Raw genomic sequence first — 17,968 nt, forward strand, 5'->3', positions numbered from 1 at the left:
ATATTTTTGGTCAAGAATATTTTCGAACGTTTGCTCTGATAGTTTTAATAACATGTTATGATTCTAAATTCTAAAGCTAAAAATGTTTTGTTTTGTATTCTGGATTCTGTAAATACTCATATTTACATACTAGTATATGTCTTCTTCTTACTGAGTTGATGATAACTCACCCTTATCTCCACAATATTTTTCAGATAATTTTAATAGTTCAGCTAAAAATCAAGAGTAGAGAGCTTGAAAAAGATTAGATGATCGTAAAGGAGTAAGCGCCAAAAGGTACAAGTAATTATTGGAAAGTCCTATTCAGTAGATTTATTATTTTATATGATTTGAGTATTTTGAGACGTGGATATTTTTGAATCTTTATAGAGATTTTTTTTTTTCTTTTAGTTTGTTATGTTGAGTTCTTTCTTTAATGCCCTTGTGGAGTAACATAAATGTTTGGTTGAAACAAGCATATTTATATTTTATGATGTCTTTGGAGTATATATATAATTGTGTTATGGAGATGATTTTAGGTGACAAGAGCTAACTCCCTGGACCTCTGAGGCTGAGGTGTTACATACATACATTTTCAATTTCTATTCATGATATCTTATGTGTTTCACACCCCCTTGAGACCTTGAAAAATAGAAAAATCATTTTCTTTCTTATAGGAACACAAAAGATTTATCACTAGAAGAAGAATACTTGCCTATCCTCTTTCGTAGTTGGCTGCGATAAGTGTCATGGCAATATTTGTTTTTACATAAAAAATGAATAAATAAACTATAATACTCAAACAAGGTTTTCTCATAACTTATCTCTAATCATTTTCGTCCTATTTGAATCAATTCCTCATTTTGTTCCCAAGGTGCTTGTCTGAGATACGAGCACTTTACCTCACAAATGCCTTTGTTCGTCGAGAATTGAGTAATTGTATCCATGATGTTCATCTAATGACGAGCACTGTGTTGTGGTCTTTCTAGCATACTGTATAGGCTTATCCATGTAGGTTGCTCTCCGAGATGGTGAGCACCATTTCTTATTTCGTTATTCGTTAAGATGGTGACCAATGTTACACCTTATGTTGCTCATCTAGATGGTGAGCACCATTATTCTTACATTAATCATCGAGACAACTAGCACTATTATAACTTACGTTGCTAGCAGATGGCGAGCACTATTCTTCTATGCATTCCTCGCCAAGGGATGAACAACTGACTGTGTGGAGGGCAACTGGATCTTGTAATTCTTGCCTAACACTCGAGCAACATACTTATGCTACTTTGCGAAGCTGGCAAGTAACATCCTCAATTCCTTCGTTGATCGCTAAGTGACAAACACTACATTCGATATTGCTCACATGTAGCGAGCACTTTATATAAAACAATTCTAGTCACTTCAAACGAGAAGCCCGAGAACAGCACTCTTCTTTTTTAAAGTTAACAAAACAAAAATAAGACTTTAAACCAAAAAAGAGATCAAATACATGAACCTGCCCAAAGGGCAGCCAAATTACGTACAATGATTGAATGGGACACAGTACCCAAGCCTTATGCTGCTTTATCTATAGTTTGGATGTTAAAATGCGTGGACCACGAATATCTCATAATATATGCCGTGTTAGACTTTGAAGAAACATCATTAATTGTTTTTTTTTTTAAAGTAATGGCGGTAGACAGCCATGACCCCACAACGCCAAAACCACGAATGGGTTTCGTCTAATTGTAAAGTAACATTAAAAACAAATAAAGAATAGGATGCTCTACACTAACACAATGCCTCTCATTCCAAGTTAAGTTTCGTCTGATTCCTCTACTTTCTTTGTTCTTTGATTCCTTTCAGTCACATGGTAAGGGTCCACACAGAAATGAGATGCTCTCCACTAAGACAATGCCTCTCATACCAAGTCATATCTTCAGCCATGTAGGTCCATCACTTCCCTGAAGACACTTTCTTTCCTGTATGACCAATATAGACCAGTATTTTAGCTCACCGTAAAAGCAGAAGAGACCTTACCATCTGACTTTGCTCTGCTGTTTGCGATCTCTTCCTTCTTTCATCTCCTTTGATTTCTGCTATTTCATCCCAGAAAATATGGCTGAGGTTGTAGGCCTACTTCTCTCCCCCTTCCTCCAAGTATTCTTTGAGAAAATTGCTTCTGGCGAGTTTGTTGACTTCTTTCGAAGCCGCAAACTTGACAGTAGACTCTTAAAGAGGCTGGAGATAGTCTTGTTGTCTGCGAATGCGGTGCTCGAATATGCAGAAGAAATGCAATTTACAGAGCATATGGTGAAAAAGTGGCTTGATGAGCTGAAAGATGCCGTCTATGATGCAGAAGATATCTTGGACGAGATTCATACCGAAGTCTTGCGATGCAAGTTGGATGCTGAATTTCAAACTATTGCAACTAAGGTACGAAAAACCATCTCTACTTCTCTTAATCCTTTTGTCAGGGAGATAGAACCAAAGATAAAATACGTACTCGAGACATTGGATGATCTAGTAAAACAGAAGGATGCTATAGGTTTGAAAGAAGGCGTTGGAGGGAAATCATCCGGAAGATCATCCACTTCTTTGGTTGAAGAATCTGATATTTTTGGTAGGAATGATGATAAGGAGTTAATAGTTAATTTGTTGCTATCAGATAATGTGAGTGGCAATGAGTTGTGTGTGATTGCTATTATTGGCATGGGGGGACTTGGGAAGACAACCCTTGCTCAACTTGTATACAACGACCACAGGATGGAGGGGCATTTTGATCATAAAGCATGGGTTTGTGTTTCGGATGATTTTGATGTGTTGAAAATGACGAAAACAATTTTAGAGAAACTTGGATTGCCAACTAAAAGTGAGAGTAACAATCTAGATTGGCTTCAAGTTACACTACAGCAGAAACTGATGGGGAAGAAATTTCTTCTTGTTTTAGATGATGTTTGGAATAAGAATATTAAGAATTATTCTGAATGGGAGGCCTTCAGCAATCCCTTTAAATCTGGGGCAAAAGGGACCAGGGTGATTGTAACCACACGGGAGAAACCCGTTGCATCAATCATACGCTCTACAATTTACGATCTAAAGACATTACAAGACGATGATTGCTGGTTACTATTTTCAAAACACGCATTTTATTCTGGTAACTCTGATGCTCATCCGGAGTTGGAAGTAATTGGCAGAAAGATCGTGGAGAGATGTAAAGGCCTACCTTTAGCAGTCAAAACAACTGGAGCTCTTTTATGGTCAGAACTGGATGTTAAGGAGTGGAATAAGATAATGATGAGCGAAATATGGGACTTGCAGAGTGATATTATTCCTGCTCTAAGATTAAGCTACAAATATTTGCCGTTACATCTAAAGCGTTGCTTTGCTTACTGTTCAATATTTCCTAAAGATTATGATTTTGAAAAGGAAGAGTTAATCTTATTGTGGATGGCTGAAGGTTTCTTGCCACAAGGGAAACCTAAAACGATGGAAGAAATTGGTGATGATTACTTCGCTGATCTTGTATCAAGATCATTGTTCCAACAATCAAGTAAAAATACTCTGAAATTTGGAATGCATGATCTTGTTAACGACTTAGCAAGATTTGTTTCTGGACAATTTACCTTTAGATTGGAGGAGGGCGGAAATTCTCTCGAAATTGGGAACAAGACACGCCATTTGTCATTTTTCATAAGAAGTACTCGTAAGATTGAAAAGTTTGGGGCGCTTTATGAGGCCACGGGGTTGCGAACTTTTCTACCAATATATCGTTCTAATGAAATCTTAGCTAAAGAACTTGCGCCTGATTTGCTACCAATGCTAAGATGCTTACGATTTATTAACCTACGTTCGTCTTTAAAGTTGACCGAATTGCCTGATTCAATTGGTAAAATGAAACATATACGGCATTTGAATGTTTCTTGGACTCCAATTTGAAAGCTACCTGATTCCATATGCAAGTTGTGCAATTTGCAGACTTTGAAAATATTGGCCTGTAATAATCTTACTGTATTGCCAAGAGATAGTCATAAACTCATTAATTTGCGGCATCTTGATTTTAGCTTTACACCCATAAAGAAGATGCCAGTACATTTGGGTAGACTATGTTGTCTTCGGACATTGACTAAATTTATTGTTAATGAACAAAGTGGAGCGGGGATAGGAGAATTGGGGAAACTGGCAAATCTTGGGGGGAAAGCTCCTTATTTCGGATCTCCAAAATGTTGTATCTCCTTTAGGTGCTTTGGTTCCAAGCTTGAATGACAAAATGTATATGGAGGAATTGGAGTTAGAATGGAAAGGCGAAAATAATATTTCAGAAAGTCAAAGGGCTGTATTGGACAATCTCCAACCCCGTGTAAATTTGAAAAGGCTCTCTATCTACGGCTATGGTGGTAAAAGATTTTCAGACTGGATCGGGAATCATTCATTTTCTAATATAGCAACTCTCTATCTATTTAATTGCAAGTATTGCTCTGTCTTGCCACCACTTGGACAGCTACCTTCTCTGCAGTCCCTTTCTATTGCTTCCTTTGCCGAAATTGATGCTGTGAATCGAGACTTTTATGGCAATTCTTCTTCTTCGACGAAACCATTTGGAGCCTTGAAAGTTTTGACGTTTAGAGACATGCCGAAGCTGGAGAAATGGTCTGCTTTTGGTGCTGAAAATGAAGGTGGAGCTTTTACTCATCTTGAAGAGCTTGCGATTCGTAACTGCCCCAAGTTAACAGGAGAGTTGCCCATCCATCCATCTAGACTTGTGATAGAAGAATGTCCGTTGTTGGTGACTTCACTTCCAAGTGCTGCTACTCTACGTCAACTGGAGCTAAGAAATTGTAATGAGGCTCTGTTCAAGCAACTGCCAACGGGATTGCAGAAACTCGCAATTAGAGAATTTGATGCGCTGGAGTCCATACCGGAGAGATTGATGGACTTCAACAGTTGTCTTGAGGAATTAAAAATTAGAGGTGGCCACTCGCTTATATCTCTGTCCAGTGCTGGTCTACCTTCTACATTAAAAATCCTTGAGATAAGAGATTGTAGGAAGTTAGAGCTTCCAATGCACCTGAACTATTCATCCCTTGAAACATTGAAGTCATTTGATAGTTTTGATTCTCTAAAGTCCTTTCCATTAAACTTATTCCCAAATCTGACGTCCATCGTACTATCTGGATGTCTGAATCTGGAGTCTTTTAATGTTCCGCAACAACTTGAACTTGATTTAGTTGCCTTGTCAGAATTACGCATACATGATTGCCCTAATTTCGTATCATTTCCCAATGGAGGATTTCGTGCCCCTAAACTTGTTCATTTTGTTGTCACCAATTGTCAGAGTCTGACGTCACTACCTGACAAGATGCACGTACTCCTTCCGTCTCTTGGGCGGTTGAGTTTAGGGAATTGTCCAGAAGTTGAGTCATTCCCTGAAGGAGGCTTGCCTTCCAAACTGAGTTCTATTGACATCATAGACTGTGACAAACTCATCGCCAATAGAAGGGGTTGGGGATTTCAAAATCTCCCCTCTATTCGATACATTAATGTCCAAGGCAATTGTAAAGATGTGGAGTCCTTTCCGGAGGCGGGGTTGCTTCCTACAAATTTGGTTTCTCTTGAGATCGGTAAATTTCCAAATATGAAATCTTTGGACTATAAGGCCCTTCGACACCTCACCTCTCTTGATGACTTGTCAATCTATTTCTGCCCTAAATTGAAGTTTATGAAAGAAGAAGGGTTGCCTGCCTCCATTTCTACTCTATGGATCAGCCAATGTGCTTTGTTGGAGAAACAACTGGAAAGCAGAAAAGGAAAAGCACGGAGCAAAATTGATCACATCCCCGACATTTATATTAATTAATAAATTGATTTGACCAAACTACAAGTCTGGCAAGAGTCCCCAATTTCAGTTATATTATCTACAGCACAGATGGACGACGACAAAGGTATGTGTAGCTTTAACTATATTAACTAATTCCTCAATATGATTTTCCATTCGTGCTTAAGGTTTGCTTTAAAACTATCTCGAGTGAAACAGAATGCTTTGCTGATTGATTATTTCAGAAAATAAATTATTGATGTCTGTGAGTCTCTGTCGTGTCATCGCTAGATACTAACGTGAAAATTCGTATAAAGCTGCTGCAGGTTTGTTCGGATGTTATTCCTTAATTCCTTAATACGGTCAGCTTCCATTGGCAAAAGATGACGTCATATGCTTGGAATCAAATTTCTTATCCCCTTGGGAATTGTGTCTTAGACTCTTAAGAAGAGTCCTATCCTCTGTTATTGAACAAGGACTTGCGCTGTAAATTCCCCAGAACCTGAACTTGTTGGTAAAACAGAGAGACAAACACAAGTGATTGAATGATACGCCTCAGGTACTTACATCTTTGCAATATTTGTTTGATGACTAGCTGATTGTTTCATCAATCCTTTGCGTTGATTTTTATTTCAAAATTGCATAATGTTTCTCACATATAATCAAAATTCAGTATTCCTAACAAATTATGAAGCATAAAAACCCACCCTTTTAAATTTTTAAGATCTACCATTGACTTTAGAAATGTTCTGTGCTGCTGTCCTTCATCATATAGTAGGCTGATAAGTATTGGTGAACAAATTTTAAGCTATACATATGCTCGCTAAACGGGTAGCGTAAGCAATTTAACACTTTTATGCTGTAAATGGTTGTAGGGGTGACCGGCTTGACTTGTGAGGTGTTGTGAATTTCCATTTAGCACCTTTCTCCTGCAAGCTAATTTGCTATAAAGGTATTGAATTCCAATCCTTGTTATGATGATTGATGGTAAATGTTGACAAAATGGCAAGCTGCATCTCTCCAGCGGTCATTTCACTGTTCCAGATCTTGAACTTACTTCAACCATTAGAATTTTGGGACGAGATACTAAAATTGTTGTCCCATATCCATTCCCGTGCCCATCTTATACAAAAATTTTGTGGCTGTGCAGGTTTTTTTGGTAGCTTCTCTTGTTCTTATACAACCTTCTTTTTGACCAAACAATACATTTGATTGTTACTTGTTCCAATCAAGCTTGTGCCATTTGTACAGGATCTACCTATGCATCCCATGCCAAGAAACAGGGATAGTTTCATTCGACACAGGGAGATCAGGTACGTTAATTGTACATTTTTTTCCTGCATTTGTTATTTTTGAAAATTCTCATATGATTTTACATTAACTTTTCAACATCAAATTCAGACTTCGATCGACTAGTCACTAAATTTAAAATTCATTTGCAAGCTGAGTTAAGAGGAAAAGCAAAGCAAGTTGGAAGATATTATCCATCATACTTCTCTATAATTATTGAAACAGTTCTAAATTATGTTTCTGCAATGCTTTCCTTAAATTTTAGCATCTCTACCAATTGGGTGATATTCACTCTTCCTCCTATCAAACATCCCTGAAAAAAACGTGTTCATATTTTTAGTATGTTTGATTAAATGAGTAATTAAATAACTACCTAATCTTTGGTTGGAGCTAATGACTTTGCGGCTCTTGCAGCAAACAATGAAAGACAAAAGGCTTCCATCAAGTTGGCTTGGTTATCGGAATGATAACCTTCGGAGTCGTGGAAACATTATTATTGGGAAATTTGGTGGAGGCCGTGGCTCTTGTCAGCCAGCTAATGTTTAAGAACCAGCTAGCGCTGCTACTCCCATCCCATCTTCTTCAAGCAGCTTGCATGCTCGTGGGCGTGGCTAGCAATCTTGCATCAGCTGCTTGTTTACCATTCCCATTATTCAGTTGACATTTGTAATCTCTGATTAGGAGAGACTAGATTTCTCTCCCTTTTGCAACCAATTAAAGGGTAAAGTTTTTTAGTTTTCTTATAATTAATTTGGTTTGATAAAATTTGAACTAAATGAAAAGTTCCGTCTGTTAAAAACAAACAAATGAAGGTAAAGTTTTTTTAACCATTTTCATTCCATAATTACCTTCTGATTTTTAGAAAGTATTTGGAACTCCCTGTAATTTGTAACTATCCATTACCTTTAAAACTGATGCTTTTTAAATTTAAAGATAATTTGTTGAGAGAGATCTAATATTAAAAGTTAGGAATCCGAATTTGTCAACACAAAGCACCCAATCAAATGAAGGGAAATCCCCAACGTTTCCTCAATGGTACTTTTTTCTTATTTTTTTGGAAGGTGCTAGCAGGCTGCCCAACGTTCACTGCTGAGCAAACATTTTAGGCGTTGAAAGTGCATTAAATTCTTGTATAAAATGCTTGAAAACAGATGGTGTTGGCGAAATCACTAGCAAACCATTTCCTAAAATGGTATCTTTCACCCTCTCTCTTGTCTACATACACCCCAACAAAATGGGATTGTTGAGAGAAAATATTGTCATGTTGTTGAGATGGGCCTGTCTTTCTTAGAGGCGTACCGTAAGTTAAATTTTGGTGTTCTTTTTTTATTCATTTTTTTAATAATCTTAGTTATCAAGAAAAAATAAAAATAAAAATATACAATTTGACTAATAATCATTTCTTTAATTATCAAGTAAAAAATAAAATAAAATAAAATACTCGAGCGATAAGAGGGGGCTAAGTAGCATTTTCTTTTGTTTTCTATTTTTCTGTTCTTTCTTGTTTTAGTGTAAATAAGATACCATGCATGTGGTACTTTTGCTTTCCTTTCTTTTTTGGTTTAGTGTAAATAAGATACCATTCATAGACGAAATTAGAAAGCAAATAACAAAGATCATCTTTTCATAATATATATATATATGTGTGTGTGTGTGTGTGTGTGTGTGTGTGTGTGTCTGGGTGTGTGTGTGAAAATATAATCAACCTCGTTTTGATATGTTCCCTCTTCCCAAGTCTCCCTCCGAATTTTTGTTTCCCGGTACCCATTTTGCATGTCATTCATCAAGCTCAATATTCAAACTAATTTACATGCACGATCATGAATAAATAGCCATTTGTAAATCATTAAGTAATTTAGGCACAATTTGTTGCATGCCTCCTTCTTCTTGATGCAGGACACTAACAAGCAGGCTGCTGAATCACTAAAGACTCATGCCCATGAATAGCCGTTCAGATCGCACCAGCACAATCCAATATTCTACTTGATTTCTTTCCTTTCCAAGGCAAATAAGATGGATTATTATTCTGTTTTCTTTCCTATTGTGTTTTTGTTTGTTTCCTTAGTTTACGATTCCCGTATGGTAATATTCCATCAGAATAAACTTTCCTTTATTGTAACCTGTAAGTAGGAAGATGAGGATTATTATTGTGATCTTGTTTAAAAGTTTGAGAAGAGTTTTCAATAAACTGGGCACCAGTTTTGTTTCAAGAAGACACAACTCTTCTTCCATTCTATCCGCATTCCGCTACGCCACTTCTTGTGCCAAATATTTTTACCAAATACATCACTTTTCAATTTCCATTTCGTGAGATGTTATGCGTTTCATAGCCGATTGAGACCTTGACGAATAGAAAACTCATTTCGTTTCTTATAGGAACACACAAGATTTATCACTATAAGAAAAATAATGGCGATCACACTATTAAGTACTCCTTCATTTGTGAATTTCATAGTAATAGAAATACATTTCCTACAATTTCAAAATTTGTAACTATTATCCTCTTGCGTAGTAGGCTGTAAAGATTTACATTTTTTGAGAAAGATGAATGATGTCACGGCTCAAATTTATTTACACAGAAAATGAAGAAAAAATTATCTCTTATAATCTTTGTCTCATCTAAATCAATTTCTCATTTTGCTCCAAGGTGCTTGCTCGATATAAGAGCATTTTATCTTAGGTGTGCCTTTGCTCGTAGAGAGGCGAGTAATTGTACCCATGATGCTTATTTGATTGCAAGCACTGTGTTGTAGTATTACTCACATAACGTATGGGCTTATCTATGTAGGTTGCTTGCCGTGATGGTGACCACCATTAAATAACAGTGAGATGATTGTGAAATAAAATACTTACGTGACGAAATTTTATTGAATACCATTTTTATTGGAAGATAGGGCGTGCCTGCGGGAAGGTTTTCTCATCTCATAATATATGCTGTGTTAGACTTTGAAGAAACATCATTAATTGTTTAAAAAAAAACAAAAGTAATGGCGGTAGACAGCAATGACCCCACAACGCCAAAACCACAAAGTGGGTTTCATCTAATTGTAAAGCAACATTAAAAACAAATAAAGAATAGGATGCTCTACACTAACACAATGCCTCTCATTCCAAGTTAAGTTTCGTCTGATTCCTCTACTTTCTTTGTTCATTGGTCCACACAAAGAAATGAGATGCTCTCCACTAAGAGCATTCATATTGGTTTAGGCATATACATATATAAAATCACATTTTTTAAAGATCTAATTTGTCATATAAGCAAAACTTTCACATTGATTTATGCAAATTTAAGACAAAATAATAATAAAATATTATCATTTTATTTTTATTTTTTTTGCTTTTTTTTAATAGGATTTGATCTTCAAATATGTAAAATATTTAAGTAAAATATTTTTTGAGGAGTGAATGAGTAAAATATGTAGTAAAATATTTAAAGGTAAAATATGTAGAAAGAGAGTGGGAGGAGAGAAAAAGAATGAATAAAATATATTTTGGAAAGTGAATAGTAGATCTTTAAACATATAAAAGTACTGTTCATAGCTATGCAAATATTTAAAGATGCATAATCTAATATAGATGAATTTAAGCTCATATTAGGTAAATATTACTTTATATATGCATATGCATAGACCGATGCTCTAAGACAATACCAAGTCATATCTTCCGCCATGTAGGTCCATCACTTCCCTGAAGACACTTTCTTTTCTGTATGACCAATATAGACCAGTATTTTAGCACACCGTATAAGCAGAAGAGACCTTACCATCTGACTTTGCTCTGCTGTTTGCGATCTCTTCCTTCTTTCATCTCCTTTCATTTCTGCTATTTCATCCCAGAAAATATGGCTGAGGTTGTAGGCCTACTTCTCTCCCCCTTCCTCCAAGTATTCTTTGAGAAAGTCACTTCTCGCGAGTTTGTTGACTTCTTTCGAAGCCGAAAACTTGACAGTAGACTCTTAAAGAGGCTGGAGAGAGTCCTGTTGTCTGCAAATGCGGTGCTCGAAGATGCAGAAGAATTGCAATTTACAGAGCTTAAGGTGAAAAATTGGCTTGATGAGCTGAAAGATGCCATCTATGATGCAGAAGATATCTTGGACGAGATTCATACCGAAGTCTTGCGATGCAACTTGGATGCTGAATTTCAAACTTTTGCAACTAAGGTACGAAAAACCTTTCCTACTTCTCTTAATCCTTTTGTCAGGAATATAGAACCAAAGATAAAAGACATCCTCGAGACATTGGATCATCTAGTAAACCAGAAGGATGATATAGGTTTGAAAGAAGGCGTTGGAGTGAAATCATCTGGAAGATCGTCCGCTTCTTTGGTTAAAGAATCTGATATTTTTGGTAGGACTGATGATAAGGAGGCAATAATTAATTTGTTGCTATCAGATGACGTAAGTGGCAATGAGTTGTATGTGATTGCTATTGTTGGCATGGGGGGACTTGGGAAGACAACCCTCGCTCAACTCGTATACAACGACGACAGGATGGAGGGGCATTTTGATCATAAAGCATGGGTTTGTGTCTCGGATGATTTTGATGTGTTGAAAATGACGAAAACAATTTTACAGAACCTTGAATCGTCAACTATAAGTGATAGTAAGAGTCTAGATTGGCTTCAAGTTACACTACAGCAGAAACTGAGGGGGAAGAAATTTCTTCTTGTTTTAGATGATGTTTGGAATAAGAATATTAAGAATTATTCTGAATGGGAGGCCTTCAGCAATCCCTTTAGATATGGGGCAGAAGGGATTAGGGTGATTGTAACCACACGGGAGAAACCCGTTGCATCAATCATGCAGTATACTGCAATTTACGATCTAAAGACATTACAAGACGATGATTGCTGGTCACTATTTTCAAAACACGCATTTCATTCTGGTAACTCTGATGCTCATCCAGAGTTGGAAGTAATTGGTAGAAAGATTGTGGAAAGATGTAAAGGCCTACCTTTAGCAGTCAAGACAATTGGAGCTCTCTTGTGGTCAGAACTGGATGTTAAGGAGTGGAATAAGATAATGATGAGCGAAATATGGGACTTGCAGAGTGATATTATTCCCGCTCTAAGATTAAGCTACAAATATTTGCCTTTACATCTAAAGTGTTGTTTTGCTTACTGTTCAATATTTCCTAAAGATTATGATTTTGAAAAGGAAGAGTTAATCTTATTGTGGATGGCTGAAGGTTTCTTGCCACAAGGGAAAGATAAAACGGCGGAACAAATTGGTGATGATTACTTCGCTGATCTTGTATCAAGATCATTGTTCCAACAATCAAGTAAAAATACTCGTGAATTTGGAATGCATGATCTTGTTAACGACTTAGCAAGATTTGTTTCTGGACAATTTACCTTTAGATTGGAGGGTGAAAATTCTCTCGAAATTGGGAGCAAGACACGCCATTTGTCATTTTTCAAAAGAAGTACTCGTAAGATTGAAAAGTTTGGGGTGCTTTATGAGGCCACGGGGTTGCGAACTTTTCTACCAATATATCCTTCTAATCAAATCTTAGCTAAAGAACTTGCGCCTGATTTGCTACCAATGCTAAGATGCTTACGAGTTCTTAACCTAAGTTCGTCTTTAAAGTTGACCGAATTGCCTGATTCAATTGGTAAAATGAAACATCTACGGCATTTGGATGTTTCTCTGACTCCAATTAGAAAGCTACCTGATTCCATATGCAAGTTGTGTAATTTGCAGACTTTGAGAATATCGTTGTGTAACAATCTTACTGTACTGCCAAGAGATATTCATAAACTCATTAATTTGCGGCATCTTGATGTTAGTGATACTCCCATAAAGGAGATGCCAGTACATTTGGGTAGATTATGTTGTCTTCGGACATTGACTAAATTTATTGTTGGTGAACATAGTGGAGCGGGCATAGGAGAGTTGGGGAAACTGGCAAATCTTGGGGGAAAGCTCCTTATTTCGGATCTCCAAAATGTTGTATCTCCTTTAGGTGCTTTGGTTCCAAGCTTGAATGACAAAATATATCTGGAGGAATTGAAGTTGCGATGGAATGGCGAAAATAATATTTCAGAAAGTCAAAGGGCTGTATTGGACAGTCTCCAACCCCATGTAAACTTGAAAAGGCTCTCTATCTACGGCTATGGTGGTAAAAGATTTTCAGACTGGGTCGGACATCATTCATTTTCTAATATAGCAACTCTCTATCTGTATAACTGCGGGTATTGCTCTGTCTTGCCACCACTTGGACAGCTACCTACTCTGCAGTCCCTTTCTATTGATTGCTTTGCTGAAATTGATGCTGTGGATCGAGACTTTTATGGCAATTCTTCTTCTTCGACGAAACCATTTGGAGCCTTGAAAGTTTTGAAGTTTAGAAACATGCCGAAGCTGGAGAAATGGTTTGCTTTTGGTGTCGAAAATGAAGGTGGAGCTTTTACTCATCTTGAAGAGCTTGAGATTGTTAACTGCCCCAGGTTAACTGGAGAGTTGCCCATCCATCCTTCTTCTTTATCTAGACTTGTGATAGAAGAATGTCCGTTGTTGGTGACTTCACTTCCAAGTGCTGCAACTCTACGTCAACTGGAGCTAAGAAGAAATTGTAATGAGGCTTTGTTCAAGCAATTGCCAACGGGGTTGCAGAAACTCGCAATTAGTGAATTTGATGCGCTGGAGTCCATACCGGAGAGATTGATGGACTTCAACAGTTGTCTTGAGGAATTAAAAATTAGAGGTGGCCACTCGCTTATATCTCTATCCAGTGCTGGTCTACCTTCTACATTAAACATCCTTGAGATCATAGATTGTAGGAAGTTAGAGCTTCCAATGCACCTGAACTATTCATCCCTTGAAACATTGATGTCATTTGGTAGTTTTGATTCTCTAAAGTCCTTTCCATTAAACTTATTCCCAAATCTGACGTCCATCGTACTATCTGGATGTCTGAATCTGGAGTCTTTTAATGTTCCGCAACAACTTGAACTTGATTTAGTTGCCTTGTCATCATTACAAATACATAATTGCCCTAATTTCGTATCATTTCCCAATGGAGGATTGCGTGCCTCTAAACTTGTTGATTTTTATGTCACCAATTGTCAGAGTCTGACATCACTACCTGACAAGATGCACATACTCCTTCCGTCTCTTGGGTGGTTGTATTTAGAGAATTGTCCAGAAGTTGGGTCATTCCCTGAAGGAGGCTTGCCTTCCAAACTGAGTTCTATATTCATCATAGGCTGTGACAAACTCATCGCCAATAGAGGGGGTTGGGGATTTCAAAATCTCCCCTCTATTCGATACATTGATATCCACGGCAATTGTAAAGATGTGGAATCCTTTCCGGATGCGGGGTTGCTTCCTACAAATTTGGTTTCTCTTGTGATCAGTAAATTTCCAAATATGAAATCTTTGGACTATAAGGCCCTTCGACACCTCACCTCTCTTGATCAATTGTCAATCTATTCCTGCCCTAAATTGAAGTTTATGAAAGAAGAAGGGTTGCCTGCCTCCATTTCTACTCTACGGATCAGCGAATGTGCTTTGTTGGAGAAACAACTGGAAAGCAGAAAAGGAAAAGCACGCAGCAAAATTGATCACATCCCCTACATTGATATTAATGGTAAATTGATTTGACCAAACTACAAGTCTGCAAGAGTCCCCAATTTCAGTTATATTATCTACAGCACAGATGGACGACGACCAAGGTATGTGCAGCTTTAACTATATTAACTAATTCCTCAATATGATTTTCCATTCGTGCTTAAGGTTTGCTTTAAAACTATCTCGAGTGAAACAGAATGCTTTGCTGATTGATTATTTCAGAAAAAATTATTGATGTTTGTTGAGTCTCTGTCATGTCATCGCTAGATACTAACGTGAAAATTCGTATAAAGCTGCTGCAGGTTTGTTCGAGTGATACATGTTTCTAGACATGATCTCCTTTCGGATGTTCTTCCTTAATTCCTTAATACGGTCAGCTTCCATTGGCAAAAACTGGCGTCATGTGCTTGGAATCAAATTTCTTATCCCCATGGGAATTATGTCTTAGACTCTTAAGATGAGTCCTATCCTCTGTTATTGAACAAGGACTTGCGCTGTAACTTCCCGAGAACCTGAACTTGTTGGTAGAACAGAAAGACAAACACAAGTGATTGAATGATTGGCCTCAGGTACTAACATCTTTGCAATATTTGTTTGGATGACTAGCTGATTGTTTCATCAATCCTTTGCCTTGATTTTTATGTCAAAATTGCATAATGTTTCTCACATATAATCAAACCCTTCAAAATTCAGTATTCCTAACAAAGAATGAAGCACAAAAACCCACCCCTTCTAAATTTTTAGCCAAGATCTTTCCTACCATTGACTCTAGAAATGTTCTGTGCTGTTGTCCTTCATCTTATAGTAGGCTGATAAGTAGTGGTGAACAACTTTTAAGCTATACATACGCTCGCTAAATAGGTAGCGTAAGAAATTTAACACTTTTATGCTAGACATGGTTTTAGAGGTGACCGGCTGGACTTGTGAGGTGTTGTAAATTTCCATTTAGCACCTTTCTCCTGAAAGCTACTTTGCTGTAAAGGTATTGATTTCCAATCCTTGTTATGATGATTGATAGTAAATGTTGACAAAATGGCAAGCTGCATACTCTCCAGCAGGCATTTCACTGTTCCAACTCTTGAACTTTAGACTTCAACCATTGGAATTTTGGGACGAGATGCTAAAATTGTTGTGCCCCATATCCATTCCCGTGCTCATCTGAAGCTCTGACTTGTAGTTGCAACAAAATCATGGAAAGTCTTAGTGGCTGTGCAGGTTTTTTTTTTTTTTATAGCTTCTCTTGTTCTTATACAATCTTCTTTTTGACCAACCAATACATTTGATTGTTACTTGTTCCAATCAAGACTCGTGCCATTTGTACAGGATCTACCTATGCATCCCATGCCAAGAAACAGGGATAGTTTCATTCGACATGGGGAGATCAGGTACATTAATTGTACATTTTTTTTTCTGCATTTGTTATTTTTGAAAATTCTCATATGATTTTACATCTAACTTTCAACAGCAAATTCAGACTTCGATCGATTAGATTAAAAATTCATTCACACGCTGAGTTAAGAGGAAAAGCAAGGCAAGTTGGAAGATATTATCCATCATACTTCTCTATAATTATTGAAACAGTTCTAAATTAAGTTTCTGCAATGCTTTCCTTAAATTTTAGCATCTCTACCAATTGGTTGATATTCACTCTTCCTCCTATCAAACATCCCTGAAAAAAACGTGTTCATGTTTTTAGTATGTTTGATTAAATGAGTAATTAAATAACTAGCTAATCTTTTGTTGGAGCTAATGATTTTGCGGCTCTTGCAGCAAACAATGAAAGACAAAAGGCTTCCATCAAGATGGCTTGGTTATCGGAATGATAACTTTCGGAGTCGTGGAAACATTATTATTGGGAAATTTGCTGGAGGCCGTGGCTCTTGTCAGCCTCTTGGGGAGATGATTAATGTGAGAAAAAACATGATTTCCAAAGTCGGACACGTGTGGTACTAATGTTTAAGAACCAGATAGCGCTGCTACTCCCATCCCATCTTCTTCAAGCAGCTTGCATGCTAGTGGGCGTGGCTAGAAATCTTGCATCAGCTGCTTGTTTACCATTCCCATTATTCAGTTGATATTTGTAATCTCTGATTAGGAGAGACTAGATTTCTCTACCTTTTGCAACCAATTAAGGGTAAAGTTTTTTAGTTTTCTTATAATTAATTTGAGTTTTCTTACTGCTGGGCATACCATAAGTTAAATTTTGGTGTTCTTTTTTTATTCATTTTTTAATAGTCTTAGTTATCATGAAAAAATTAAAAAAATATACTTCCCTAATAATCATTTCTTTAATCAAGAAGTAAAAAAGTAAAAAATAAGAAAAATTAAATACTCGAGCGGTAAGAGGGGGCTAAGTAGCATTTTCTTTTCTTTTCTATTTTTCTATTCTTTCTTGTTTTAGTGTAAATAAGATACCATGCATGTGGTACTTTTGCTTTCCGTTCTTTTTTGGTTGAGTGTAAATAAGATACCATTCATAGACGAAATTAGAAAGCAAATAACAAAGATCATCTTTTCATAATATATATATATATATATATATATGTGTGTGTGTGTGTGTGTGTGAAAATATAATCGACATCGTTTTGATATGTTCCCTCTTCCCAAGTCTCCCTCCGAATTTGTGTTTCACAGTACCCATTTTGCATGTCATTCATCAAGCTCAATATTCAAACTAATTTACATGCGCGATCATGAATAAATAGCCATTTGTAAATCATTAAGTAATTTAGGACACTAACAAGCAGGCTGCTGAATCACTAAAGACTCATGCCCATGAATAGCCGTTCAGATGGTGCACAATCCAATATTCTACTTGATTTCTTTCCTTTCCAAAGCAAATAAGATGGATTATTATTCTGTTTTCTTTCCTATTGTGTTTTTGTTTGTTTCCTCAGTTTACGATTCCCGTATGGTAATATTCCATCAGAATAAACTTTCCTTTATTGTAACCTGTAAGTAGGAAGATGAGGATTATTATTGTGATCTTGTTTAAAAGTTTGAGAAGAGTTTTCAATAAACTAGGCACCAGTTTTGTTTCAAGAAGACACAGCTCTTCTTTCATTTTATCCGCATTCCGCTACGCCACTTCTTGTGCCAAATATTTTTACCATTTTTGAAGGAATTGGAGGTACATCCCTTTTCAATTTCCATTTCGTGAGATCTTATGCATTTCATAACCCCTTGTGAATTTCATAGTAATAGAAATTCATTTCCTACAATTTCAAAATTTGTAACTAGCTATCTATCCACTTGCGTAGCAGGCCGTAAAGATTTATTTACACAGAAAATGAATAAAAATTTATCTCTTATAATTTTTGTCTCGTCTAAAT

At 36.7% G+C, this 17,968-nt stretch overlaps 3 protein-coding genes across 16 annotated transcripts; all 3 read left to right on the top strand.

Moving 5' to 3' along the window:
• Positions 1–1,783: 1,783 nt before the first annotated feature.
• On the top strand, positions 1,784–7,812 carry LOC122291981 (putative disease resistance RPP13-like protein 1). 7 transcript variants are annotated; one of them, XM_043100088.1, is made up of 6 exons: positions 1,784–5,903; positions 6,094–6,335; positions 6,652–6,728; positions 6,927–6,935; positions 7,028–7,089; positions 7,481–7,812. In XM_043100088.1, the coding sequence occupies exon 1, from the start codon at positions 2,080–2,082 to the stop codon at positions 3,898–3,900; it is 1,821 nt and encodes a 606-aa protein (XP_042956022.1). In that variant the 5' UTR covers positions 1,784–2,079; the 3' UTR covers positions 3,901–5,903; positions 6,094–6,335; positions 6,652–6,728; positions 6,927–6,935; positions 7,028–7,089; positions 7,481–7,812. The 7 variants fall into 7 exon arrangements, with proteins under 7 accessions (XP_042956022.1, XP_042956020.1, XP_042956021.1 ...); XM_043100086.1 differs by having other exon boundaries at positions 6,652–6,935; XM_043100087.1 differs by having other exon boundaries at positions 6,927–7,089.
• Positions 4,232–5,818, top strand: LOC122291148 (putative disease resistance protein At3g14460). Its single transcript, XM_043098793.1, has one exon. The coding sequence runs from the start codon at positions 4,232–4,234 to the stop codon at positions 5,816–5,818; it is 1,587 nt and encodes a 528-aa protein (XP_042954727.1).
• A 2,908-nt stretch (positions 7,813–10,720) lies between the features above and the next one.
• LOC122291975 (putative disease resistance protein At3g14460) lies at positions 10,721–16,813 on the top strand. 8 transcript variants are annotated; one of them, XM_043100056.1, is made up of 5 exons: positions 10,721–14,740; positions 14,930–15,205; positions 15,655–15,851; positions 15,960–16,021; positions 16,407–16,813. In XM_043100056.1, exon 1 carries the CDS (start codon positions 10,776–10,778, stop codon positions 14,667–14,669), a length of 3,894 nt encoding a protein of 1,297 aa, XP_042955990.1. In that variant the 5' UTR covers positions 10,721–10,775; the 3' UTR covers positions 14,670–14,740; positions 14,930–15,205; positions 15,655–15,851; positions 15,960–16,021; positions 16,407–16,813. The 8 variants fall into 8 exon arrangements, with proteins under 8 accessions (XP_042955990.1, XP_042955988.1, XP_042955986.1 ...); XM_043100054.1 differs by lacking the exon at positions 16,407–16,813 and adding an exon at positions 16,102–16,167 and having other exon boundaries at positions 15,544–15,851; XM_043100052.1 differs by lacking the exon at positions 16,407–16,813 and adding an exon at positions 16,102–16,167.
• Positions 16,814–17,968: the final 1,155 nt, after the last annotated feature.

This window comes from Carya illinoinensis, chromosome 13, assembly GCF_018687715.1.
Source record: "Carya illinoinensis cultivar Pawnee chromosome 13, C.illinoinensisPawnee_v1, whole genome shotgun sequence".
Classification (NCBI taxonomy): Eukaryota; Viridiplantae; Streptophyta; class Magnoliopsida; order Fagales; family Juglandaceae; genus Carya; species Carya illinoinensis.

Bases quoted from the DNA above. Each gene is read 5' to 3' on its own strand.
- LOC122291148 (XM_043098793.1), top strand. From the start codon at position 4,232: ATGTATATGGAGGAATTGGAGTTAGAATGGAAAGGCGAAAATAATATT.
- LOC122291975 (XM_043100056.1), top strand. From the start codon at position 10,776: ATGACCAATATAGACCAGTATTTTAGCACACCGTATAAGCAGAAGAGA.
- LOC122291981 (XM_043100082.1), top strand. From the start codon at position 2,080: ATGGCTGAGGTTGTAGGCCTACTTCTCTCCCCCTTCCTCCAAGTATTC.